This window comes from Rhinopithecus roxellana, chromosome 7 (assembly GCF_007565055.1).
Source record: "Rhinopithecus roxellana isolate Shanxi Qingling chromosome 7, ASM756505v1, whole genome shotgun sequence".
NCBI classification, from domain to species: Eukaryota; Metazoa; Chordata; class Mammalia; order Primates; family Cercopithecidae; genus Rhinopithecus; species Rhinopithecus roxellana.
This window is the reverse complement of record NC_044555.1, coordinates 136853850-136880587: the sequence shown is the minus strand read 5'-3', so window position 1 is coordinate 136880587 and position 26738 is coordinate 136853850. Positions and strand designations below refer to the sequence as shown.

The 26738-nt window shown below is 39.1% G+C and overlaps 1 protein-coding gene across 2 annotated transcripts in view; it reads right to left on the bottom strand.

Annotated features, from left to right (window-relative positions):
* Positions 1-420: 420 nt before the first annotated feature.
* MTM1 (myotubularin 1) overlaps positions 421-26738 on the bottom strand; it is a 104783-nt gene continuing 78465 nt past the window's right edge. The window contains exons 10-15 of one of the 2 annotated variants that reach the window (XM_010364320.2): positions 23299-23484; positions 16250-16456; positions 14198-14290; positions 13435-13548; positions 9985-10161; positions 421-2137 (exon numbers count right to left, since the gene is read on the bottom strand). In XM_010364320.2, coding sequence (XP_010362622.2) covers positions 1970-2137; positions 9985-10161; positions 13435-13548; positions 14198-14290; positions 16250-16456; positions 23299-23484 — 945 coding nt within the window. In that variant the 3' untranslated portion in view covers positions 421-1969. The remainder of the gene's footprint in view (positions 2138-9984; positions 10162-13434; positions 13549-14197; positions 14291-16249; positions 16457-23298; positions 23485-26738) is intronic. The other variant, XM_010364321.2, reaches the window with a different exon arrangement.

Here is a 26738-nt window from a genome sequence, read left to right as displayed (position 1 = left end):
TGGTCAATTTTAGTTTACTGCTGTAACTATTCAGCATTCTTAGAATGTACATATGTAAACAACATAATTTCCAACTGGCAATATTGTTTGAAGAATTTTAAAAATTCTTACCTAACGAGACGTCAACTATGGCTTATTTAACCAGTATCTTCACATCCCTTACTATCAACTGCTGTGTTCCCTATTCAGAGCCTGAAGTTTTGCGTGTTCAATTTTGCAAAAGCCATCCTCCTAGACAGTTGTAACTCTTAAAATCTGCATTGTTAATGCACTTAAATGCCCAATCTTGCTGAAATTTTGGGAGAGCCCTGCAAGGTTGCCAGTGAGATAAAAAGTACATGAAGTAGACCCAGGAAAAGAAATCAGATGGCCACCATGCACATTTCCAACACATACACACTTACAGCTCTGAAAATAGTATTAGGTTTCAGTTAATACATTTATTACAGCAGGTCTTTAGTCATTATTGCCATTAAAAAGTTTTCATGAAATTTCACAAAATCTTTCAGGCTATTAGTATTAGCTTTCTTTTTACGGAGTGACACTTTGTTAATTTATGAAATATTTACAGCATTTACAAAAAGTAAGAGAATGTCTAATAAAATTTCTTATACTTACAAAATTCATACATTATACTACCGTATTTGAGATGTCTTACTTGGTAGACCAATTAAACTATGACATAAAATAATTTACAAAGATATATTTAATCTTTCTTAATTCACTGAAAACAAAACCATATTAGTTATAAATAGTCCTTTACAAATCATTGTAAAACACTTAATTGTTTTAACTTGAGCCTTAGCTTTTACAAATATACTTAATAAATGAATTAGTTCAGATAGCAAATAGAACTGTGCATTTAAAATTTCACTTAATACTATAAAACAAAACAACCTGAAAAAGCAAACTGCCTGGTACTTCAAGTAAAAATTTGTAGAACCAGTTTTTATGCACGCGTAGGGTGGGGAGGGGAAGCCAACACCATTGAAATTGAAATGCATAAACACAATACTTTCAAGAATACGCTCAACACATGTACATCTGGGGCACTGATTTCTAAGGATGATGCTCTAGCAATAGCTCATGCATCCAAGACGGTAGCCCTACATTTTGGCAGATGAGCTGGATTGACTAGAGCAACATTTGTGAAAACATTCCCCTAAGCAGCAGGATGCTCCCAACATCCTTGGACAGTGCTCTCTTTAGGGTCTGCCACAACCCGAAAACCATTCTGAATTTTAGGCAAGCTCATGAAAGGATTTAGAAAATAAAACCGGCAAATTAAAAAAAAGCAAATCATATTTAACTGGGCCCTGTCAGTTTTTTAAAAATATAAAAATAGGTTTCTCTGGAAAATTAGGGGAAAACATTTTCTATCCCTCAATTTCCAAATAATGAAAAACTCATCTATACAGCTATTTCTCCTTAAGTCACCACTTATGATGGTATAAAAGTTGGCAATTACTTAAACACCTTGCTTTTGGGTAATGCCTAAGAAGCTGAGCTCAATTTGGTTTTGGCAGTAACATGCATCTTTCACATTTGGATTCGTATTAAATAATCCAAAGCAACTGTTAAGCAGCTTCAGGAAAATGCATTCATGAACATACTTCCCTTTGATTTTAAAATAATGTTGTTTCAATTAAGCCCACAAAATATATATTGTATATATAGTATTTCTCAAGAGGTAAATTAAATCTCAATTTTGTCTTTCAAAAACTGCTTTTTAAAGGTGTCAGCATTTTCCAAAACCTCATCTCAGCTCCTTTCTTCTGATTGCCGTGTGGACCCTGTAGTTTTCTTGTAATATGTATTCTAGAAGGCACATATTCAAGAGTTTATTTAACGTTATGTTAGTTCAAGTTCTACATGGAGGCAAATATTTTAATCTACTTTTTACAAATGCCCCAAATGAAAGTCGGCTATTGCCTTTATTTCGAGCTCTAATGCAGTGCCAGGGTCCCCCTCAGAAGTGAGTTTGCACATGGGGCATCATTTGCGAAGGACTGGAAGGTGAAGTTGGGGGATCAGAAAGCTTGGCAGAGTTGGCGAGCTGCAGTTCCTCAAGCCGCTTTATGTATTCATCGCGCAAGGCTAAGAGTTCCATGTAACGCTGCTCCACTGGATTCGGCTGCTGGAGAGAACCAGAGACTTGAGTTACACTTTACGCCAGGCATGTCACGAGAACTCACCTGTTCCACCCATCTGCTGCGACTGCTGCTTTGTAAATAAGTTAAGTATGTATTATGTAAACTCAAAGTTTAACATAATACATACTTTCCTTAACTACTGCCTCATTGACACATACAGGAAAGTACAACACACAGTACTAAACCCCCAAATACTAAGTATTTGTTCACCAAGAAATATCTAATGTACACATTTCCTCACACGTGTCACCATCTTTTAAAAATTTCTCAGCCCAAACACAGCTCCAGTCTCGCGCGTTGCCCGTCCCAGGCCCACTGTTCTCTTTCACTCTGAGGGATAACTCTTCTCAAGTTGCCATGTGACCTTCCTTTTTGTGCAGATTTGTGACACTTTCCCTGTGAGTATCCACCAACAAAATACAGTATTACTTTGTATTTTATCAGAGTTTACATCACTGGTACCATCTGGTATTTATTAATTGACATTTTGACCCAACATGTTTTCTGAATTTCATCCTTGTTAAGTTGCATTGAAGGAATAAACCAGTTTCTCCACCCCTTCCCAGGCTGACGGGTAATCAGTGATTTCCAGGGTTCCTCGGTAGTGTGTGCAATGCTGTACTGAGTATCCTTGTACACATCTCCTCAAGCACATATGCGAGTGTTTCTCTAAGGAATTTTCCTAGGGGTGGAACTGCTGAGAAGTAGAATATGGTCTTTTCAACCTCACCGGATGCTGCCAGATTGTCTGCAGAGAGACTCCTGCTGGTAACGCCTGGCAGTTCTCATTGTTCTGCATTCTCACCAGAACTCGGGGGTGTACGATTATTATTAGTTTTTCCAATTTGAGGGCTGTAACATGGTATGTCACAGTAGTTTTTGTTTGTATTGCTCTTCTGGAACATCTTTTCATGTGCGTGTTGCCCATCTTAATACATGGCTGACAGCCAGAGCAGCTCTGCTATGCTCCGCCTTGGGTGTGAATGCTGGGTTTGCCCCTCACCTTCTGTGTGCCTCCATTTCCCTATCTGTAAAATGGGAATCAAAACAGCATAGCCCTCACATGGCATTGTTATGTGAGTGAAGTGAGTTAATAGCATCTTTTGCTACAATGGTGACTACTTTGATGAGTAAACAAGGGATTGATGTTGATACAAAGGCAGAAGTCAGGCTGGAGCATAACGCGATTCTCCCAGCATGTTAGGTTTTAAAAGTTTTGTACTGAGATATAAACCACGCACAGTGCAAAATCTTCAGATGTTCAGCTCAGTGAATCTTGACATACATACACACTTAAGTTATCACACCCAGGTCAAGATATACAACAGAACAGTACTCCAGAAAGTTAATGTTTTGAAGGGATCAGGGGCAAGCACTTTCTAGAAAGCTTAAGCAATATATGAAGACCTTAATGTAAAACCCTAAACCATGGAAACCCTAGAAGAAAACCTAGGCAATACCATTCAGGACACAGGCATGGGGAAAGACTTCATGACAACAACATCAAACGCAATTGCAACAAAAGCCAAAATGGACAAATGGGATCTAATTAAACTAAAGAGCTTCTGCACAGCAAAAGAAACTAGCATCAAAGTGAACAGGCAACCTACAGAATAAGAGAAAATTTTTGCAATCTACCCATCTGACAAAGGTCTAATATCCAGAATTTACAAGGAACTTAAACAAATTTACAAAAAAAAAAAAGATAAACAACCCCGTCAGAAAGTAGGCAAAGGATATGAACAGACACTTCTCAAAAGACATACATGCGGCCAACAAAGATGTGAAAAAAAGCTCATCACTGATCATCAGAGAAACGCAAATCAAAACCACAATGAGACACCATCTCAGGCCAGTCAGAATGGCAATTATTAAAAAGTCAGGAAATGATAGATGCTGGCAAGGCTGTGGAGAAATAGAACACTTTTACACTGTTGGTGGGAGTGTAAATTAGTTCAACCATTGTGGAAGACAGTGTGGCGATTCCTCAAGGATCTAGAACCAGAAATACCATTAGACCCAGCAATCCCATTATACCCAAAGGAATATAAATCATTCTACTATAAAGACACATGCACACATGTTTATTGCAGCACTATTTACAATAGCAAAGACATAGAACCAACCCAAATGTCTGTCAGTGATAGACTGGATAAAGAAAATGTGGTACATATACACCATGGAATACTATGCAGCCATAAAAAGGAATGAGATCATGTCCTTTGCAGGGACATGGATGAACTGGAAGCCATCATCCTCAGCAAACTAACACAGCAACAGAAAACCAAATTCTGCATGTTCTCCCCCATAAGTGGGAGCTGAACATTGAGAACACATGGACACAGAGAGGGGAACACACATACCAGGGCCTGTTGGGGAGTGGGGTATGAGGGGAGGGAACTCAGGATGGATCAACAGGTGCAGCAAACCACCATGGCACACGTGTATCTATGTAACAAACCTGCACGTTCTGCACACGTATCCACCACCCCCCTTTTTTTTGAAGGAAAAAAAGAAAAAGAAAAAAAAAGAAAAAAGCCGAACGTCTAACAAAAGTGCCTTCCACATGTAGTGGTTTCCAGAACCATCCTGCTTTCTACTATGTTGAACTATTTGCTGAAGCTGTGAGCACCAACAAGGAAGCTGTGAAGACAATACACTGATGAAGAATGCTGCAGTTGATTTTTTTTTTTTTTTTTAAAGAGACAGGGTCTCACTTTGTTGCCAGGCTGGAGTGCAGTGCAATCAGCTCAGCAAAACCTTGAACACTGTAACCTTGAACTCCTGGGCTCAGGCGATCCTCCTGCCTCAGCCGGCCAAGTAGCTAGGACTACAAGCATGCACTGCCACGCCCAGCTACTTAAAATTTTTTTTTTTTTTTTTTTTTTTTTTTTTTTTTTTTTTTTTTTTTTTTTTTTGGTAGAGATGGGGCAGGGGGTCTCACTATGTTGCTTAGGCTGGTGTTGAATTTCTGGGCTCAGGTGATCCTCCTGCCTTAGCCTCCCAAAGTACAGAGATTACAGATGTGAGCCACTATATCTGGTCTGGATCCAATTTTTAATGTTCAGGAGAATGGTCTCTATTAGAAGCAGACACTTTCTAGAACCTGTATCCCAGAGAAGGGAGCATGAGCCATGAGGTTGCCCTAAAAAATTAACACAAAGTTGGGTGGCTTTTAAAACAACAGAAATGTATTCTCTGATGGTTCTGCAGGGCAGATGCCCCAAATTAGGACGTCGGCAGGGCCATGCACCCTCTGGAGGCTTTAGGGGAGAATTCTGGCTCACCTCTTCCAGCTTCTAGTGGCTCCAGGTGTTCCTTGGCTTATGGCAGCATCGCTGCAATCTCTGCCTGTTTTCACATGGCCTTCTCTCCTCTATGTCTGGGTCTCAAATCTTCCCCTCCTTTCTCTTTTGAGGACATCTGTCATTGGATTTAGGGCTCACCCACCCTAAATCTAGGATGATCTCATCTTGAGATCCTAAACTTAATTACAGCTGCAAAGATCTTTTTCCCAAATATGGTCACATTCACAGGTTCTGGGTCGCTGTCTTTTGGGGGACACACCATTCTACCCACTACAGGCAGCCAAGGTGTGAATCAGCTCAAGCCAGGTACAAATGCAGCAGAGATGGAACCGTGCCCACATTTCTACTGGGACTGCTGCTTCCATTAGTGCTCCAGTTACAAAGCCCCATAGGATTGCAGAAGTCTCTTAATCCCCTTCTCCCTATGATCACTGTGACTTTTAGGGTGTGAGCTGGCAGTGGGAAGTTTTTCAAAAATGCTTGGCAGAATGCCTAACCCCCAGTAAGTGCTGTGGGCTGCTTGCTAATATCCTTTGTCCATTTTTCTCTGAAAATTCAACTGAGGGCCAGACACTGTTCTAGGTGCTCAGGATCCACCAGTGAACAAAGGAGGCCCAAATGACTATTTTTATGGCCTTTATCTTCTAGCAGAGGGAGACGGACAAACAACGAACATAACCATCCTGGGAGTTTCACAGAATGTTTGAAGGTGATCAATTCTACAGAAGACTAGAGCAGGGTAAGAGGATTCCACTCTAAACTGGATGGTTGGAGTGAGCTGCACTGAAGAGGTAACTTTTGGGGAAAGACTTAAGGGAGATGAAGGAGGGCAACAAGTGGATACCTGAGTGTCTGAGGAAGAGCAGAGGCCAGTCTGGATGAAGCTGAGCATGTGAGAAAGAGTTGTTGGTGAGGATGCCAGGAGGTCACAGAGGTAAGGGGTGGGGTGGAGGTCACACGAGGCTTAAGAGGCCATTGTAAGGACTTGCGCCTGGACTCTGGGTGAGGTGAGCAGCTACCTGGCCAGTTTCCAGCAGGCGAGTGGCATGATCTGCTTTGGCTGCCATGTTGATAAGAGTAGAAAGAAGTAAAGGTAGCATCAGGGGGTCCAGCTGGAAGGCTGTTGCTGCCACACACGGGAGAGGGCAGGCAACACACACCAGCGTGGTGGTGGGGGCTCAGTGAGAAGTGCTCGGACTCTACATGTGTTTTGAAGGCAGAGCCCAACAAGCTCTCCTGACAGATTGGACATGGGGTGTGGGAGAGAAAGGTGTCAAGGATGACTCTAAGGTTCCTGGCCAGGGCAACTAGGCTGAAGCTACCACGAACTGAAATGGGGAAGATGGCAGGAGGAAGAGGTTTTGGGGGAAACGGTAGCAGTTCTGTTTTCACATGTTAACTTTTATTTCCAGTCCCAGCACCATTTACTGAACATTCCACTCATAGGGATGTGTTACATCACCACCTTCTTACTATTCCAAGTCTCCACATCGATGCAGGTCTGTTTCTGGGCTCTACTCTGTTCCAAATAAGTCTTGCTATATAGCAGGGCAGGTTCTTCCTTGATATTCTCCCCCAAAATTGTGGCTATTTTTAAAACCTCCGTTTGAAATATGAGTATTAGAATTTAGAATCAGCTTGAATATTACAATGAGCATGTGCAATTAGATAAGAAAAAGAAATCAGGTAACGGTAATTTTTGCAGATGGCATGACTGTATCATTAGAAAACAAAGTACACAGAAAAACTGTTAGAAATAAAAAGATAATTCAGTCAAGTAATGGGTATAAAATATATAGAAGTTATTGGGCTACAGACAAACACACACCACTTAGAGGAGATAAGAGTCCATTTGTGATAGAATACAAAGACAAACAACAAGAAATGAAAACTTCAAGCCAAGTGACAAAATATTACACCTCAACTTCTCACTTGGGAAATGAATTATAAAGTATGTCCCAGCTTGGCATGGCATGGAAAAGAAGACAGGCAATCAGCTCATTATGGAAGTATTTTAGGCTTCAAACAATTTTCACATTCAGATCCCTTTTAATTTTTCTATCAAAAATGACTGAAACAAATGCCACACAGGTCAGCCTGCTAATATTTGTCCTGAATCTCATCAGTTACCACTAAACAAAATTTCAATACATCCAGTGTAACCCTGATTAACAGCTACATGTAATGCAGTGGTTCCTAGAGTACCCTATGATGCTCACTGGCAGCTGAAATTCCTACTCAGGTTTGTAATGTGACTATGCTTTTGACATGAGTAATTTCCTTGTATTAAATAAAAGTACCAGATCTGCTTATTGATAGCTTTTCAAATGTTAAGCATTGGTCTTTCCATAAACTCTGCTGAGTTTTTATGTCACAGCAAGGGTTGGTGGCTTTTACTTTTAAAAGCACACTAATCCTGCCTTCCTTGTGGCTAACAGCTCATTATGAGGCTATATATTCTTTTGTATCTTTCAACATTGATAGTATACCACCATAGTGCTGTGAATACTACAGGTGGCCAGTAATTGTTTGTATACCTTCTGGCTCACGCAACTGAATAACAATTTAACTTTTAAGTGGTTAAGTACATTCTTTTAGGTTTCTATTATGTACTTTTAAAAGTCCTATGCGATTTGATTTAATCTATTTCTGTATGAAATAATGTTCTACATAAGCAGATCTTTAAGAAAACCTAATGTACTTAATTCATACTTTTATTCTTACACTTATCCCTGTGCATTATAATCATTGGCTTATGTTTCTGACCGCCCCTACCAGCTTGGGAGCTACTCACGGGCAGACACCGCCTCTTCTTAATCTTGGCATCCCCCTAGTGCCTGCATGAGAACATTCAAGATTTGGTAGATGAAAACACAAAGTGCCTAGGGAGATAAAGAAGTGTATAGGATCCTTCACATTCAGAAAATCCACATAGAAAGGATAAGTTATTTCTTTTCTGAATTCATGCCAGTAGATCACAATATAGGCCAATTCCTGTCTCAAAGTAAAAACCCCTACCAGAGAATGAGCACTCCTCTCCAGGCCAGTTCCATTTGGCCAAGATCTATGAGAATAAGAGGGATAAATATATTCTAATAAGTTCTTCTAATGATGTACCCTCAAACTTGACCTGTCACACAATTATCATTGTTACCTTTATGAATTCAGAAATGAACTGCTCCAAATTCCTTGAATTTCAAGAATTTCTCCAAGTACAAATGGGTGAGAAGAGATTACAGGACTTCTACAAAAACTACCCGTACTTTCTCATTGCCAATATTTTAAAAGCAAGCCATGACAAATATGGAGAAGGTTTATTTTATAGGACAAACACAGTGCCCATCTATAAAATATTTTTAATAAGGAACACATCTCTTGTAAAAGCAGTTAGAATTCTGTAAGGATTATTATTTATTCTTTACTTGATATTCCAAAATGCTAGAACTACTGTTAAATAAACTCCCCCCATTTGCTTCTCAAATTCCCAACTAAAACAAGTGAATGTTCTCAAGCCCTGGAATCTGTCACTTTCCAAAAGAATACACATTTCAACCATTACCAAATTGCAAAAGCCTTTCACGCGAGTGGCACAGACCTTGAAATGAGGGTGCCAGCTTGAAATGGGCACTTCTCCAATGAGGAGGCAGGGCACAGACTGGCGTGTAGCCAACTGCCTGAGAGGAATGAACAATCTGAGAGAGAGGCCACAGCTATGGGACCCTGCTGTGGACAGCCTATTTCTGGCATTAAAGCTGGTGCTTATGCAAGACTGAACTGTGAGAACAGGTAGTCGACCACCCACACTGCAGGAAAATGTGCAAACCTTTACAAAGAACCATCACAAATACTGAATATTTATAATGCTTAGAAGAAATCAGCAAACTGAAGCACTGCTGAGCCTTTACAAACAGGCTGTTTTTCCTTCTGATTTTGGATGGAGTGGAGGTGGGAGAATGGAAAGCCCAAGTGTGTCTTTAACAAAATGTAGAGTCTTTCACTTCAAAACTCATTGTTTCCATTTTTGTTTGATAAATGGCCAACTGAATTTACTACCATTGACAGAGTAATTATCTTTATTTTAGAAGTAAATACACTCAGTGAAAAGCAATCTGATGTTAGCTGACCTAGCGCATACACCTGAATGAGAGTAGCAAACATTTTCTTAACAGGATCATCTAAGCCTAGTCAATGTAAAGAATGTTCTAACAATGTCTATATAATGAACAACTACTTCAAGTGATAAAAGGAAATCTCTGGCTATGAAAACTCAAATTTTCTAGAGCTTTAAATCAGCTTGCATTATAGTAAACAATTATATCACATTGGCAGAAGAATTGTAGCATAACATCAAAACACATGGTTTAGTAATTAAAAAAAATTTAAATTAAGGTTGAGTTTAACAATAAGTGTGTTTTTAGAGTCTGATCTTTTTCTTCATGCTGTTAAAAAAAATCCATACCAAATAACATTATCTAAGGCAAGCAGTTGACATTGCTATCTTTTAACAGTGCTACTTCACTTACTTGTTGCTTGATCCTGGGGTTCCATCTAATGTAGTAATTCACCCAGAGTTCCAAGTGACGCATACTGGCAACTGGATATAAAACTCGATTGATTTCTTTAGTATAGAAGGGGTTTTTGAATTTTTCTTTATTGCTGTTTATCAGTGACCATAAAGAAACAGTTCTTTCTGTAACTTTCTACAGAGAGAGAGAGAGAAAGTGGAAAGCCTAAGTAAAAACACACATAAATCCACAAACCATTTTGCAGCCTGTAGCAATACAGTGCAGCATCAAATTGAATCATACATTTACATTATCCTCATAATAGCTCAAAAAGCCTCATGGGCCAGTGAGTGCTTGGCAGCCACTTATCGATATTTGCATAGGTAATGGCCTAGCTTGAGAGCCACTATTTCTGCCTGAAGACAGGGGTGCAGGATACTGTACCATTAAATGCAATTCACTGACCTAAGAAGAGTATTCCCGGCTAGGTAAAACATTTATGAACAGATAGGTAGTATACTCTTCTTCATTCAGTGAAAAGGAAAATTATCATAAGATCCCAATGACTTTTAAAACTTTTCTATTTGTTGGAAGTATGAAATCTTAATCTGTGTCTACTTGACAGTAGGCATCTGGACATAGTTATTTTAATCAACCATCCAGATGTTTAATCTACATCATGTCAACATCCATATCTTTGAAAACATCTGGATAACTGACTACACGAAGTCTTCACTTTTTAGCCTAGTGTTGCCATCTCATAAAGATATTCACATTTGCATTGCTTTCTATTGCAGGCATTTACAAAATTCTGACCATGAACTAGAGAGAGAAAAACAAAACAAAACAAAACAAAACACCAGAGCTAGGGAAATAAAAATACAAGAATTAAAATTACCAAAGGTAGAATCTGAAATCTTTCCTAGAAATGACTTTAATAAGAAAAGAGCAATAAGCTAAAACTGGAAGCCTGAAAGAACATCCCAAAATAAGTGACTAAAGAAATTTCTTGGCCAGGGCCGGGCGCGGTGGCTCAAGCCTGTAATCCCAGCACTTTGGGAGGCCGAGACGGGCGGATCACAAGGTCAGGAGATCGAGACCATCCTGGCGAACAGTGAAACCCCGTCTCTACTAAAAAATACAAAAAACTAGCCGGGCGAGGTGGCGGGCGCTTGTAGTCCCAGCTACTCGGGAGGCTGAGGCAGGAGAATGGCGTGAACCTGGGAGGCGGAGCTTGCAGTGAGCTGAGATCCGGCCACTGCACTCCAGCCTGGGTGACAGAGCAAGACTCCGCCTCAAAAAAAAAAAAAAAAAAAAAAAAAAAAGAAATTTCTTGGCCAGGCGCAGTGGCTCACACCTGTAATCCCAGCACTTTGGGAGGCTGAGGCAGGCAGATCACCTGAGGTCAGGAGTTTGAGACCAGCCTGGTCAACATGGTGAAGCCCCGTCTCTACCAAATATACAAAAATTAGCTGGAAGTGGTGGGGAGGCTGAGGCAAGAGAATCGCTTGAACCCGGGGGACAGAGGTTGCAGTGAGCCGTGATCGTGCCACTGTACTCCAGCCTGGGTGACAAGAGTGAAACTCCATCTCAAAAGACAGAAAAAAAAAAAAAAAAAAGAAAAGAAATTTATTAAACATATGTATTTCATTTCATGAATGACAGCATAATTTTGCCTTTCTTTGAATCCACCTAAAACCTCAGTTGTACCTTTTTGATGCCAAAATCTATATACCACATTGTATTTATTTGCATGTTACTGTTTTTATTTTCATATATGCACATAGTTTAAAAAGCCAAATAGTTTGACAAGGTTATGAAAAAAAGTGCTCTCTCTCACCTCTTTTCCCGGAAACAATTGTGTTTTTCCCCTCAGTATTATTTACAACTGACAAATAAAAATTGTATATATTTAAGGTATACAATGTGATGTTTTGATATATGTATACATTATGAAATAATCACCGCAATCAAGCTAATTAACATGTCACCTCATCTAGTTACCAATTTTTTTTTTGTAGTGAGACTACTTGAGATCTATTAGTTTAGCAAATTTCAAATATACATTATTATTAACTCTAATTACCATACTGCACATTAGGTCTTTAGTACTTATAACTGAAGGTTTGTATCTTTTGACCACTATGTCCCCCTTTCCTTACCCCTTCCCCAGCCCCTGGTAACTACCCTTCTACTCTCTGTTACTGTAGGTTCAAGTTTTCTTAGATTCCACACATAAGGGAAATCATGTGGTATTTGTCTTTCTGTGCCTGGTTTATTTCGCTTAGCATAATGTCCTCCAGATTTACTTATGTTGTTGCGAATGGTAGGATTTCCTTTTTTATGGCTGAGTAGTAGTCCACTGTATATAGGTACTATGTTTTCTTTATTCATCTGTTGATGGACACAGGTTGAGTCCATATCTTGGCTACTGTGAATAGTGCTGCAATATACATGAGATTGCAGATAACCTCTTTGACATGATTATTTCATTTCCTTTAGATATGTACCCAATAGTGGGAGTGCTGGATCATATGGTAGCTGTATTTTTACTTTTGGGGGAACCTCTGTCATAGTTTGAATATTTGTTCTCTCCAAACCTCATGTTGAAATCTGATCACCAGGCTGGGCGCGGTGGCTCACACCTGTAATCCCAGCACTTTGGGAGGCTCAGGCGGGTGGATCACTTGAGCTCAGGAGTTCGAGACCAGTCCGGGTAACATGGCAAAACCCCATCTCTACTAAAAATACAAAAATTAGCCAGCTGTGGTGGCGTGCACCTGTGGTCCCAGCTACTCAGGAGGCTGAGGTGGGAGAATCTTGCTTGAGCCCGGGAGGCGGAGGTTGCAGTGAGCCAAGATTGTGCCACTGTACTCCAGCCTGGGCAACAGTGAAACCCTGTCTCAAACAACAACAACAAAAACAAACAAACAAACAAAAAGAAAAAGAAATCTGATCCCCAGTTTTGGAGGTGGGGCCTAGTGGGAGGTGTTTGGGTCATGAGGACAGGGCCCTCATGAACAGATTGATGCTCTCTCTTAGGTGTTTGTTGTTACTCTATATTAGTTGCCAAGAGAGCTGGGTTGTTACAAAGAGCCTGGCACCCTCTCCCCTCTCTCTTGCTTCCTCTTTCACCATGTGATCTCTACATACTGGCTCCCCTTTACCTTCTGCCATGAGTGGAAGCAGCCTGAGGCTCTCACCAGAAACTAAGCAGATGCCAGCACTATGCTTCTTGTACAGCCTGCAGAACTGTGAGCCAATTAAACCTCTTTTCTTTATAAGTTACCCAGCCTCAGGTTTTCCTTTATAGAGCACAAAATGCATACATTTAATGTAATTCCTACTCTTTGAGGTCAAAGACAGTGTCTTACAAGCTAATCATATTTTTTATATTTCATGGCAGACTACATACATTTTGGCAAGCCTAATATATAACAACAACAAAAAATTAGCATTTTAACTCACCTGTCTTTCTCGAGCAGATTCACAGTTGAATAAGAAAGTACCAAATCGGCAACTATACAGATGATCCAAAATTGTAATCAAAAATTGTTCATTGAATTCAAAAGCTGTAGGGAACTAAACAAAAGCAAGCAAACAAAGCATGAAAAACTGGGACTGAAACTTTATAAAAGTAGAAAGATACACCATAGAAGTAAACAAATGCTGCCACATTGTAGGGCTCTAGGAAGGACAGCAGAGGCTGTAATCTGCACACATACTACAGTTGTTCTTTTTTTGGCAGTTTATATAGGACTGAGCACTTTAAGTGTTAAATATAGCAATAAAGTTTCAGGAAAAGGAGATAAACAGGCTGATTTTCTGGGTTCTCCTGCAGGTACAGTGTGGTTTAGTTATTTAAGGTATTATGAGATAGCAGACACAGCTATACAGAAGTGTCAGTGTAAAAAATATATATATAAACGACAACTTGGTACTGTTGAAGTACTACTGAAGATCAATTCCATTGATCTTCCACTAGTAGAGATAACAGTTAAATATTTAATTTTTAAAACTTTTTAAGGGAAAATCCCAGATATATCAACAGTAGCAGGAATAAAAAGGTAAACACTCATGTACCTGGCTTCTGCAATTATTCACACATGACCAGTCGTGCTTCATCTCTATCTCTACCCTGTATTATTTTGGGGTCAAATCCCAACCATTATATTAAAATGTTTAATTTAAACATTAAGTCGAATATATTTTCATCCCACATATTCCTTACCTGTTTTGACATTTGCCACACACAATCAATAAACTGGAGAAAAATAGGAGAACGGTCAGCATCGGTGTGGTTTTTATCACCATGACCTATTCGCTGAAATAAATTGATGAAGATAATTTGTTTTAATTAATGGGCCCAAAACTGAGAAAGCATATAACACAAAATGTGACGATACAATTCAGCAATCTGCCTTCTAAATGCCAAGCTTCTCAGAGACGAAATAATATATAGGCAATGTAAAGTTTCAAAATAATGGAAATTAAGTATATAAACGTCTGTAAAATACCAATAAAAATTGCCAAAGAATCATCATCCTAGGTGATTGTTACAATTATTTCATATGATTGGAATTTTGTATGAGTCCTAAACAGCTATAGATAGAATGGACATGATTATCCTACATAGTATGTTAGCAATACACTCAACCTAGTTCTTTCAGTTGCAAAGAGAACAATCCTAAAGTTTCAAGACTTAAAATCATGTCCAAAAGGTATGATTACTAGAATTAAATGTTCTTTCTCTCTTAAAAACAAGATAAAACCAAAAAATCTCACAATGTATTCATTTACTAAACAATGATTCTTTCTATGGCTGGGTGTGGTGGCTCACACCTGTAATCCCAGCACTTTGGGAGGCTGAGGTGGGTGCATCATGAGGTCAAGAGTTTGAGACCAGCCTGGCTAACATGGTGAAACCCCATTTCTACTAAAAATACAAAAAATTAGCTGGGCATGGTGGTGCATGCCTGTAATCCCAGCTACTCGGGAGGCTGAGGCAGGAGAATCGCTTGAACTCAGGAGGTGGAGGTTGCGGTGAACCTAGATCACGCCATTGCACTCCAGCTTGGGCAACAAGGGCGAAACTCTATCTCAAACAAACAAAACAAAACAAAAACACAATGATTCTTTCTACTTGAAAATGTTATTCACACTATGAAACCTGGGTGAAGGCTAAAAGGATACATAGCAGTGTTTCTGAAATGGTAGCCTACGGATCTCCTTCATGAGAATCACTGGGGAGCTGGGTCAAAATGTGTATTCAAAGGGCATCTGGAAATAAGACCTAGGAATATGAATTATAATAGGTTCTTTTGATGATTTCATTTTAAAAAATTCTTGGGGGGTTATTTTTTAAAACTTATTTTATTTTTGAGAGAAATTTATATACATTGACTGTGTACAGTATGTTTTGAAGTATATATACATTGTAGAATGACTGAATATACCAATTAGCATACACATTACCTCACAGTTACCATTTTTGTGGTAAGAAAACTTTACATCCATTCTTTTAACATTGTTCAAGAATATATTAACTGTAGTCACCATGTTATACAATAGTGCTTTTGAACTTATTCATCTCTTGATGATTTAAAAAATGCATATCAGAAATAAAAGCCTCAACTAAAAGTCTATAAAATGTATTTGACTCTAATAGCTATATTATTTGAGAAAGAATTGTATATCTTCCTTCTCTTAACGAAATTTCAACGTAAACATTTCCATGAAGATTTTTTGTATTACTTTCAAGTGAAACCGCGAACAGTGCAGATGGATAAACATGTCACTTTTTTTTTTTTTTTTGAGACGGAGTCTCGCTCTGTCGTCCAGGCTGGAGTGCAGTGGCCGGATCTCAGCTCACTGCAAGCTCCGCCTCCTGGGTTTACGCCATTCTCCTGCCTCAGCCTCCCGAGTAGCTGGGACTACAGGCGCCCGCCACCTCGCCCGGCTAGTAGTTTTTTTTTTGTATTTTTTTTAGTAGAGACGGGATTTCACCGTGTTAGCCAGGATGGTCTCGATCTCCTGACCTTGTGATCCACCCGTCTCGGCCTCCCAAAGTGCTGGGATTACAGGCTTGAGCCACCGTGCCCGGCCAACATGTCACTTTTTAAAAAGACTTTCACTACCCAAGGCATCATGCATTTTCAAACTCGTAAAGTTTTTATTACACTCCTCAGATTTTCATTGTAATATTGAATATGTAATTTAACAACTAGTTTTAAAATCACGAATGGTAGTGATCTACTTTTAGAAATTAGCTTTGCTTACTTACAGATGCAAATTTATGTCCAAAACTTATCCATTCTTTTTGCACCAATATTTCAAACCCTTCAATGCTCCTATAGAAGCTATCCAACATCAGCATGGCCAAGGATGTCAGCTGAGCAGTCCTGTCCCATCCGTCACTGCAATGCACAAGCACCGAACTCTTCCCTGAAGAAACTTTGTCTGCTACTTGAATGGCTCCTGTCAAAACGAGCTGACAAAGAAAAATATGTGAGTCAGTAGGGAGCTATAAGATACTGCTTAAATTTGATAGCTTTTAAACTTAGAAAAAGCCATGCTTTAAAATATTAATGTCCAGAACAAAGATTTATCAAAATGAAACACTAAGAGCTGCAGGATCTGTTGATTATCCTCTACAGACACTGCATTTGAATGTGCGTAGGTATTAAAAAACAAACCCAAACAAACCAAAAGCCAAACTGCATCCCAAACTTATTTTCATGGATGCGACTGTGATAGTGTGCTAGGGCTGTCATAAAGTACCACAAACTATGAGGCTTAAACAACAAAAATATATTGTTTCACAGTTCTGGAGGTTAGAAGTTTGAGACCAAGGTGCTGGCAGTGCCACGCTAATCACTAAAGATCTTTTCCAGGTCACTCTTCTAGCTTCTGGTTGTTCCTTGGCTTGTGGCAGCATAACTTCAATCTTCACATGGCAGTCTCACTGTGTGTGTGTGTGTGTCTGTGTCCAGATTTCTTTTTATAAGGACACTAGTCATAACAAAGTAAGGGCCCACACTACTCCAGTAGAGTTTCATTTCAACTAAACATGTCTGCAAAGACCTTATTTTCAAATAGGGTCACACTCTGAGGTACGAGGGGTCAGGACTTCAACATATAAATTTTTGAGGGACAAAAATTCAACCCATAACAGTGATCAGATTTAAGAAATCACTGACCCAACAGGTCGCGTCTAGACTGTAAAAATCTGATACAGTGAAATCCACCTTTTGACCTTTAAATTGGCAATATATCAACTCTTATTTGGCTCATAAACAGTAGGGTACTTAAAGCATTCTAGTAAAAATTTGAGACTTAGAAGTATCAATAAATTTATGTATATAATGAGTTATTGCTATGATGTCATTTTTTTTTTTTTTTTTTTTTTTTTTTTTTTTTTTTTTTTTTTGAGACGGAGTCTCGCTGTGTCACCCAGGCTGGAGTGCTGTGGCTGGATCTCAGCTCACTGCAAGCTCCGCCTCCCAGGTTCACGCCATTCTACTGCCTCAGCCTCCCGGGTAGCTGGGACTACAGGCGCCGACACCTCACCCGGCTAGTTTTTTGTAGTTTTTAGTAGAGACGGGGTTTCACCGTGTTCGCCAGGATGGTCTCGATCTCCTGACCTTGTGATCCGCCCGTCTCAGCCTCCCAAAGTGCTGGGATTACAGGCTTGAGCCACCGCGCCCGGCCTATGATGTCATTTTTTGATGATTCATGCATTTACAGAAATATACTTTATAAACTATGGAATATACCCATCCTGAGTGTGAGTGCAATAAGATTTAGCAAATTTATACAGTTGTGCAATTATCACCATAATGTAGTTGTAGAACACCGACATTACCCAAAAAGTTTACCTATGCCCTCTAAGGTCAATCCTTCTCCCACCTTGAGCCCCAGGCAACCATTGATTTGCTTCCTGTCTCTATAGTTTGCCTTTACTAGAAATTTCACATAAATAGAATAATGCAATAGGTGGCCTTTTGTGACTGGCTTCTTTCACTTAGCATCGTGTTTTCAAGGTTGATATGTGTTGTAGCATGAATCGGTACTTCATTCCTTCTCATGGTCACATACCCTTCCATTGTATGTAGATAGACCACATGTTATTTATCCATTCATCAACTGACAGACATTTGGTTGTTTCTAGCATTTGGTTACTATGAATAGTGCTGGCGTGAACTTTTGCATACACATTTTTTGAAGGGACACAGTGTTTTTATTTCTCTTGGGTAAAATATCTTGGAGTGAAATGGTTGGATCATATGGTGAATGTATGTTTAATTCTTTAAAGAAACTGCCAAACTATTTTCAAAAGTGGTTGTACCATTTCACATTCCCACAAACAATGTATGAGAGTTCCATCTTTTCACATGTGTATCAACAATTTGTATATATTATGTTATTTTGGGTTGGTTTTTAAAAGACTTCTTCCATTCTAGCAGCTATGCGACAGACATATATTACCAGTCATTTTACCCAATTCAAGGAAATGGAAATGGAAATTCGTTTATTTTAACTAATTCACGGAAAAGGTAGACCCAGTGAAAGATCTGATGTATGAGGGTTGAAAAATTACCTACTGGATACAATACTCACTATTCGGGTGATAGGTAAACTAGAAGCCCAAACCTCACTATGCAATATATCCCATATGACAAACCTGTACATTTACCCCCGAATCTACAAAAATAAAGAAATGTAACTTCATTAGTTTTACATATACAATGTAACTAAAGATAAGTGGATAAAGTAATGCCAAGAAGGTAAGGTTAAGGGACCTGAGGATGCCTGGCACATCAATTAGCGGTACAAAATCCATTACTCCTAAAATGACTAGAGCAGTTTATTTCTTCAAGCATTTTAAGTATTCTCCTTGAAATCCTGTTTACAATTTTCATTTGAAGTACTTCTGAAGAAACGGCTGTTGAGAAGCAATGGTAATATACTAGATCACTTGAGTCCAATTTAATGAAGTTGGGGTTCTAATGCATTTTTACAGAGGGCAACTCTCACTCGAGATACTTCCCTCACTTATAATAAAAAAAAGGATTCAATCTCAGCCAATTATTTTGAAAAATTAGTTGTGTTCCAATTAAGTATTAATTCCCACAATCACTTCTGACAGAAACAGCTATAATTATCTAATAAAACTAAACCAGAGTTTTAAAAACACATGACCAAAAACTTAAATAATCTGATGGACTTGTGACTGATGAAAGAAATGACAGCCATCAAGCAGTATACATCACAGTAGTTAAGAGCACTGGCTCTATGGCTGAAGACCTGGGCCTGAAACCTCATTCCACTTTTGATATCGCGTGCTTTGGGCCAACTGAGTAACCATGGTTTCTTTCTCTCTACTGTGAAGAAATGAGCAATATCCCCACTAGCTTGTCTTGGACTAAATGATGCTCCCCATAAAGTGCTGACATTGAGCATAGGCTCAATGACGGCTAGCTGCCATCCAAGAAGGCCAAAATAATATGATACTTTAAAAGAAGAAGGACTATAGGGGAAGAGCACTGTATTGAAAAGGACAAAGAGAAAATACAAGCTCCAGACACTACAGAGTCCTCCTTCCACCCTGCTGGGGCTGTCAGTGAACTGGAATGATGATTTGAGAGGCATGCTAAGGATGGTGATTTTCTCATTGCAAAAGGCTTGCCTTGGTTTCATACACTGAGTGGTGACACCATTTCACCAGATTACAGGTTAGTGATGGCTACTCCACCTGTCAGCAGACCTAGGGCTATAAAATAGTATAGGAGGCTGAATAATGGTCATCAAAGATGTCCAGGTCCTAATCCCTGGAACCTGTGTATACTACCTCACATGGTAATAGGGACTTTGTGGATGTGATCAAGTTAGTGATTTTGAGATGACAGATAATTCCGGATTATCCAGGCGGGCCCTAAATTACATCACACAAATCCTGATATGAGAGAGGCAGAGGGAGATTTCATACAGACAGAAGAGGGGAAGGCAATGTGACCACAGAGGCAGAGGATGGAATGACGTGCCCACAAAAAGCTGGAAGAGGCAGGGAATGGATTTTCCCCTTGTTCCATCCAGTATTCTAGGTCCAACTCAAGGCTATCCGCAACTCTGCTCCACTGTTTGAATTGCTATGATGTGACTGATGCCTGAGAAGCCCCGAGTCAGATATCATTACAGGTTTCCACCTGGACTCCAGTCTCCGGGTACCTCCTTTGGCTTCCGTACAGAACAATGACAGTTTCTTTCATTTCTTTCATATCCCCTTTGCTATAGACAAAACTATAAAACCTTAGAGAGGCCTCTTAAAACATTTCCCACACTTCTTAAGTGCTAACGTCCACACTTCATCTTTTGCAGATGGCCTTACCTCCTAACTTCCTCAGACATCTGAGCCATTGAACAAGACCTACTTTCACCCAGTCTCTCTTCCTTCTATCTAGCTCAGAGTAGCAGCTGAGCCACCTTGCCAATAACTCCTGTACCTGTGCTCTCTCTTTTTTAAAAAAATCTTTTCCTCTTATTTACAAAAGTAATATATATTCCCTGGGAAAAAATGGAGAAAACATAGGCCTATTACTCAGAAATAATAATTATTCACATACTGATGGATACTTTTCTAAACTCTGTATGTGTGTGTGTTTAAAACTTTTCTTGTACATTTAGGTTGTTTCCAATGCTTATCCACTTTTTGTTTTTTAAAGAGATGGGGACTTCTTCTGTCACCCAGGCTGGAATGCAGTGGTACAATCGTATTCATAGGTCACTGCAGCCTGAAAATTCCTGGGCTCAGACAATCTTCCTGCCTCTGCCTTCTGAGCAGGTGGGACTCCAGTTGTGCACCACCACAATTATTTTTTGTTTGTTTGTTTGTGTGAGTTTTGTAAGAAGCAGGGTCACACTATGTTGCCCAGGCTGGTCTCAAACTCCTGGGCTCAAGCCATCCTCCCGCTTTGACCTCCCAAAGCACTGGGACTACAGGCATGAGCCACCATGCTGGCTCTGTTTTTCCACTATCATAAGCATTCTAGTATATTCATATTTTCAGATCTGTGTGATTATTTCCCTTAAAAAAAATTCCTGAAGTAAATCTTTTCTCTTTGTCTACAAAATAGGCTAAAGCTTCCCATGACTTGAAAAGCCCTTCTCATAGTCATATGATCCTCAACACTTCCCCCTTCCTTAACTCCCTCTCTTTTTAAAAGAACAGTCGATACTCATTACCTCTATTTTCTCACTCACGCCCACCACATCACTAGACAACCCCAAGGTCATAAAGGACCTCGTTAATAAACCTCCTTCAAGTACCACTGACCCTTTCTTCTTAAGACCCTTTCTTTACCTTCCAATATCCTCCTTTGATGTCCATTTCTCTCATATGCCTCCTTCACTGAGCTCCACTTCTTACCTTCTGCCCTGAATACAAACAGGCCCAAAGCTCCACTCAAAGTCCTTTGATCTTTTCCCCACACATCCTCTCTCAGAAACTACATTAAAGGGCTTTGCTTGCATTTGTTGCCCAATAGCTGACTGCCCAACCGATATCTCAGTGTTAAGTCTCTATTTTGGGTTCTACTTTGCAGAAAGCCTGCCTGTTAGACACCAGCAGGTGGATGACCCACCACTACCCCAAATGCAAGGTGTTTCTCTTGACCAAGGTCCCAATCAAATCTTATTTTGATTTTGCCTGATTTTCATTTTTTTATGAATTTGTCATCCTCACCAATGAATTGTAAAAAAAAAAAAAAAAAAACTAATTGTGACAACTAAATATGTGATACCTGGATGGGAGGGATCCTTGAACAGAAAAAGGACATTAGGCGAAAGCTGAGGAAATCCAAATAAAGTATGAACTGCATTAATAATGAGTTAATAATGTATAAATATTGGTTCATTAGTTGTGACAAATGTACCGTACAATGTGACATGCCATAGTTGTGAGCAGTGTAAGATGTCAATAAAGAGAAAAACTGGGTTGGGTACATGCAAACTTTCTACAGTACTTTTACAATTTTTCTGTAAATTGAAAACTATTGTAAAATAAACAGTTTTATTTTGTTTTTTATGTTAGACCTTGTGAATGGGAAAATGGTATAAGACTTTAAGGGGGTTCACATATGATTGAAGAGATGATAGGTATGTGTAAAAAGAGACAAAATGTATAGCAAAGTCAGTGGAAGGAACATTCCCTTTGAGATTCGGTGGGATTTGATCTGGTCCTTGAAGAAAATGGAAGGCTGGGGGAATCCATTCTAGAGAAAGAGGACAACCTAGACAAAGGCCTAGAAACAGGCGTGAGACGGAATTAGGAAGAGTAAGGATTTCCGTAGTTGCAGGTTAATCTACAAACCTGCAGAAGCCAGATGAACAGGGGTGTGACTATCAGGTTAGGCTGTTGGGAGCCCCCAGAGGTTTTGGAATAGCAGGATATTTTAGGAAAATGTTCTGTCAGCTGCTTATAGAATAGATAGGAGAGGGAAGGAAGAGAAAACAGACCCATTTTAAGAGTGCAAAGATAGGGGTAGTAATGGCCTAGTTTGAATAATGCCAGTGTGAGGGTAAGGGGACTATGAGAGTGACAGAAATGTTTCCAAGGAAGGGCCTGTGGTACTTTATGATTAGCTAGGTGCAGGAGCTAAAGAAATGTAGGATGATACCAAGAGGGTGAGCCTGGCTAGCTGAGAAAAGCATGCCACCATTTGCAGATGAAGGCTAAGTTGGAAAACAAAATTTGACTAGAGAATGTATCTTAATAATTCACCTATACATTAAAGCTGACTTTTTGTTTGTTTACAGAACTAAAGGGTTTCTAAAAGTGTTAGTTCCCTCAGATCGCTTCAAGTACTTTTTAAAAAGTGGAGGATTATTGATGCCTTTATCAGGATTGAAAATAATAAAACACAAAATCAATTCTTTAAAATAAGTCATGTGAGATTAGTTTCAAAAAAAAAAAAAGAAAAAAAAAAAAAAAAAACTGACCACCTCTATCTAGGTCCAAAGACGTTATACCCAGTAATGGTTAGATAATAAATTGGCTATTCGTAAATAAACCTGCATGAAAGACTGAACGACTTAATACTGAAAGATGGAAAGAGATGTCTTTGCACACTCTAAATATATTCTGGAGTGATGATGTGAAATCTTTAATTTAGGTAAGCAAATTATAAAGCAACATAAAACTGTCAAATGTGGTCCTATACTACAAAGTTTATCTCTCGATGTCCATTTTTTTTAAGGAATTTAAAAATATCTCCATTCCACCAAACAATTACATTCTTGTTTATATATGCAAATATTTTAACAAAATATACTTGCCTTGATATGTTCTAACCAATGAGTAGACTCCAAACTGGACAACCAATGAGATTCTTCTACATTAGGATAAACAATGTCCTTTACTTTTTTTAAAGATTCCCGCATAACATGAATATTATGAATGTCTAAGAAGAAAAGTTCGGCGTTATGATATGCATCATCACTTTCATATCCTCCTCCTGTTGCCTAAGAAACAACATGAAATACAAACAATCAGTTGAGTTTTCTATTTCATTAGAAACTTACACAAATATTTCTAAAGTTATTTGTCCTCCAAATAACCCCAAATCCTCCAATTTAAATGAATAATTGATGTGACTTGACTTCCTAGCCAACAATAAGTCTCAAAAACATTAGTCATACTTTGAGCTGAAACAAAGACAGAAGGCTGGCAATTTCCTGGGGAATCTGTATTCCTAAGGAAAAAAATCTTCCTCAAAATGCTCTATAATTAATAGCTCTTCTTCCGGATCTGGAAAGGCAAAAGCAGGTTGTGAAAGGTCCTCATTCTCCATTAGTTTTGTATCTCTAATAGTACTGTTCAGGGGGAATGGGGGAGGCAGCCAGACTGAGGCAGCAGCAGGCACCTCTGGCTCTGTAACAGCACTCACGTAGGACGTGATGCATTAGAGGAAAACAACAGGCCTTGGAGTCAGACCCAGGCTGATAGCTCAGCTTCAGCTTCTCCTTGCCATGTGATCTGGGACAAGGCACTTAACATTTCTGAGCCTCAACATCCTCTCCTGTAAAATAGGGGATAATATTACCTAGGTCTCATACTATTAAAGGAACCACACTCTATTATAATAGCTAATGCCAGCCACTATTTAATGAACTCCTATGACATCCCAGGTACTGTGACTCTTGCTTTACATAATTTTATCTCTTCAGCAGTGCTGCAAGATAGGTATTACTATCCCCATTTTGCCAATGAGAAAACAGAAACCCAGAGATGCTAGTTAACTATCCCCTAAGTCACATAGGTAGTAAGTGGCATTTAAATCTATGTCTGGCTTCAAAGCTCACACTTTTTCTACTAAACGATGACTACTTCTCTGCTATGCAAACACCAACGACAGAGCGCTGCACATAGTGAGCTCTGAAAGAATAAAAGATTTCAAGAGGAGACAAGATGGCTATCGCCTACTGCAGCACCTACAAGTATTAACTTGCCAGAGCAGGCTTTGGTTCATCTTCACAGCATGGTGAAGAGTGCCCATTTTCCACACTGACAAAGAGATGCTATGGTTTCATTCAGGAATCTGGCTGCATTCTGCTTAAATGTTTTGGAATGGCATAGAACACGTGGCCTTTGGCCCTTTAAGAAAAAGTTCAACAGTTCTGAGACTTGCAAAGAAAGCAATATTATACTAACTCCAGAATGCCTGTAGGAACAGAACAGGGAAACATCTGCCTGGGGCTGAAGAGGAAAGGAGAAGTCACCAGACAAATGTGCCATAGCTACAATATGCCTATTTTCTCTTTATTAATAACAATGGAAGGAATATAAGCTTGTAGCCATGGATAGAAGGGCCAAAGAAACTTAGGTTTAGTTTTGTTTTGTTTTTCCCTGGAGTTAGTCACAGAGAAAGGTTTCCTGCAGAAGTAAGGCTACCATCCATTTAGGTTTCAAACCTAGAGACCTATGTGAAAAGCCAGAAATCTTGGTCTCCAAAGACTCTAGGCAAGAAAATATACCTAGGCAGAAATATTTCTTTAGAGTTTGCTCTAAATAGTATCACTAGTAAGTAGACAGTAAACATTCACAGTGTTGTTTTAAAAAAGTTATTAGCTAATAAATAAGCAATTTATTATTTAAGTGGGCCACTTTCTCCTCTTCCTGCTTCTCTACACATGTGGTTTTTAAATAGTTGTGGTGATTTTCAAAGAGATTCTCGAAACTGGAGTTCTCTTCATAAATAACCGAAAATAAGTGAAAAAATAAAAGGAAAAATATACTTGATTACTCATCGCTAATGTTTCTGGTAAAAGCAGACATTAGCACAGTTCCACATTAATTCATCACGATGTACTGCCACAAAAATAGAAGCGGCTTGCTGCTAGATCTCACCGATCCTTGGATTTTGTTTAATTTAAAATGACGTGCTGTTGCTTGTTGCATCTGGGGATGTAAATTTCTAAATATCCGTAAGGGAGGAACAATTAGGTCCAAGGAGAACAGAAGGTCAGAAAGGGCAACAATCAATTAGTCAAGCACACACTGAGTTCCTGAAAGTTCAAATTCTACATCTCTGGTTACTTTTGAAGTATTCTTTCTGGTTTTCCTTTCTTCAACAAAAAAGAACAATGTAGATTACCTAGAACGATGATGTAAAGGTCTACGGGCCTGTTGCTATGGATATAGACGACTAGTGGAGAGACACAGCAGAGGGAGGAGGACACAAGTGAGCTTTTTAAAAGAATGACAGAGATCTGTAAAGCTTAGGCTTTTTCCCCGATATTTTCCTTCCCTTGACTCCTAAGAGGACTAGAAATTGAGGCTTGTTTCCTGAGTGTTAAAAAGGCCTTCAGGAATTCTCTTTCTAGAATGAGCTTTAGAGTTCATTAGTGTATCCATTTCATGCATTTTAATATTCTAAAATATTCTTTGTAAATACTTCATTGTAATGCTATGTCATATCTATTTCAGGCTAAATATGTACATGAAAAGATTGCATTAGATATATATGTATTCACTCTGAATTATATATGAAAGATAATAGTAACAGAGAGACATAACATTAAGGACAATCCAAGAAGACATTTAGATTTAGATTTCATTTCCTGAGTGTTTCACTTACGATTCCTAATTTACTTGTCCATTTAGCTTACTGATTGCTTCACATATAATTTCAAAATCATCTCTGGACCAAACAAAACCATAGTAACAAACAGCTGGTTCAAAAGCATGCATGGAGATGCGGAGGTGGCCCAGGATTAAACATGTAGGACAGAAGATCTGTGCGCAAATAATGAAGAGTTGAGCTGTGCATGCATGCAGTCTGATACATCCTAGTGCAGACAGACATCACAGATTCTACTGGGAAGCTGGTGCACCTATCTGAGCTGCTCAAGAACTTGTTTTGCTTTCTGGTTATGTTCTGAATAATTGAAGATGCCAGACAAATAACCTCAGGATAAGCAATGTATTAAATATGATGAAATTTAAGCCTACAGCAGATGAGAAACAATAAATCTGAAAGCTGGAATAGGAGTGAGCAATTTAGGGCAGGCCCCTTGTAAGCATTTCAAAGTGACAGCAATGATGGGAGGAGAAGGAAAAGAAAAACAACAAAAAGGAGAAATAGAACGTAAAATGCACACCAACCTGGGGCCATTTAGCATAGGAGCAAACAGCCATACACCTTGCAGCAGCTTCTGAAGGCAACACTGTGCAGTCACTGATGTTCATGATGACCCTAATCAATTTTAAGTGCATT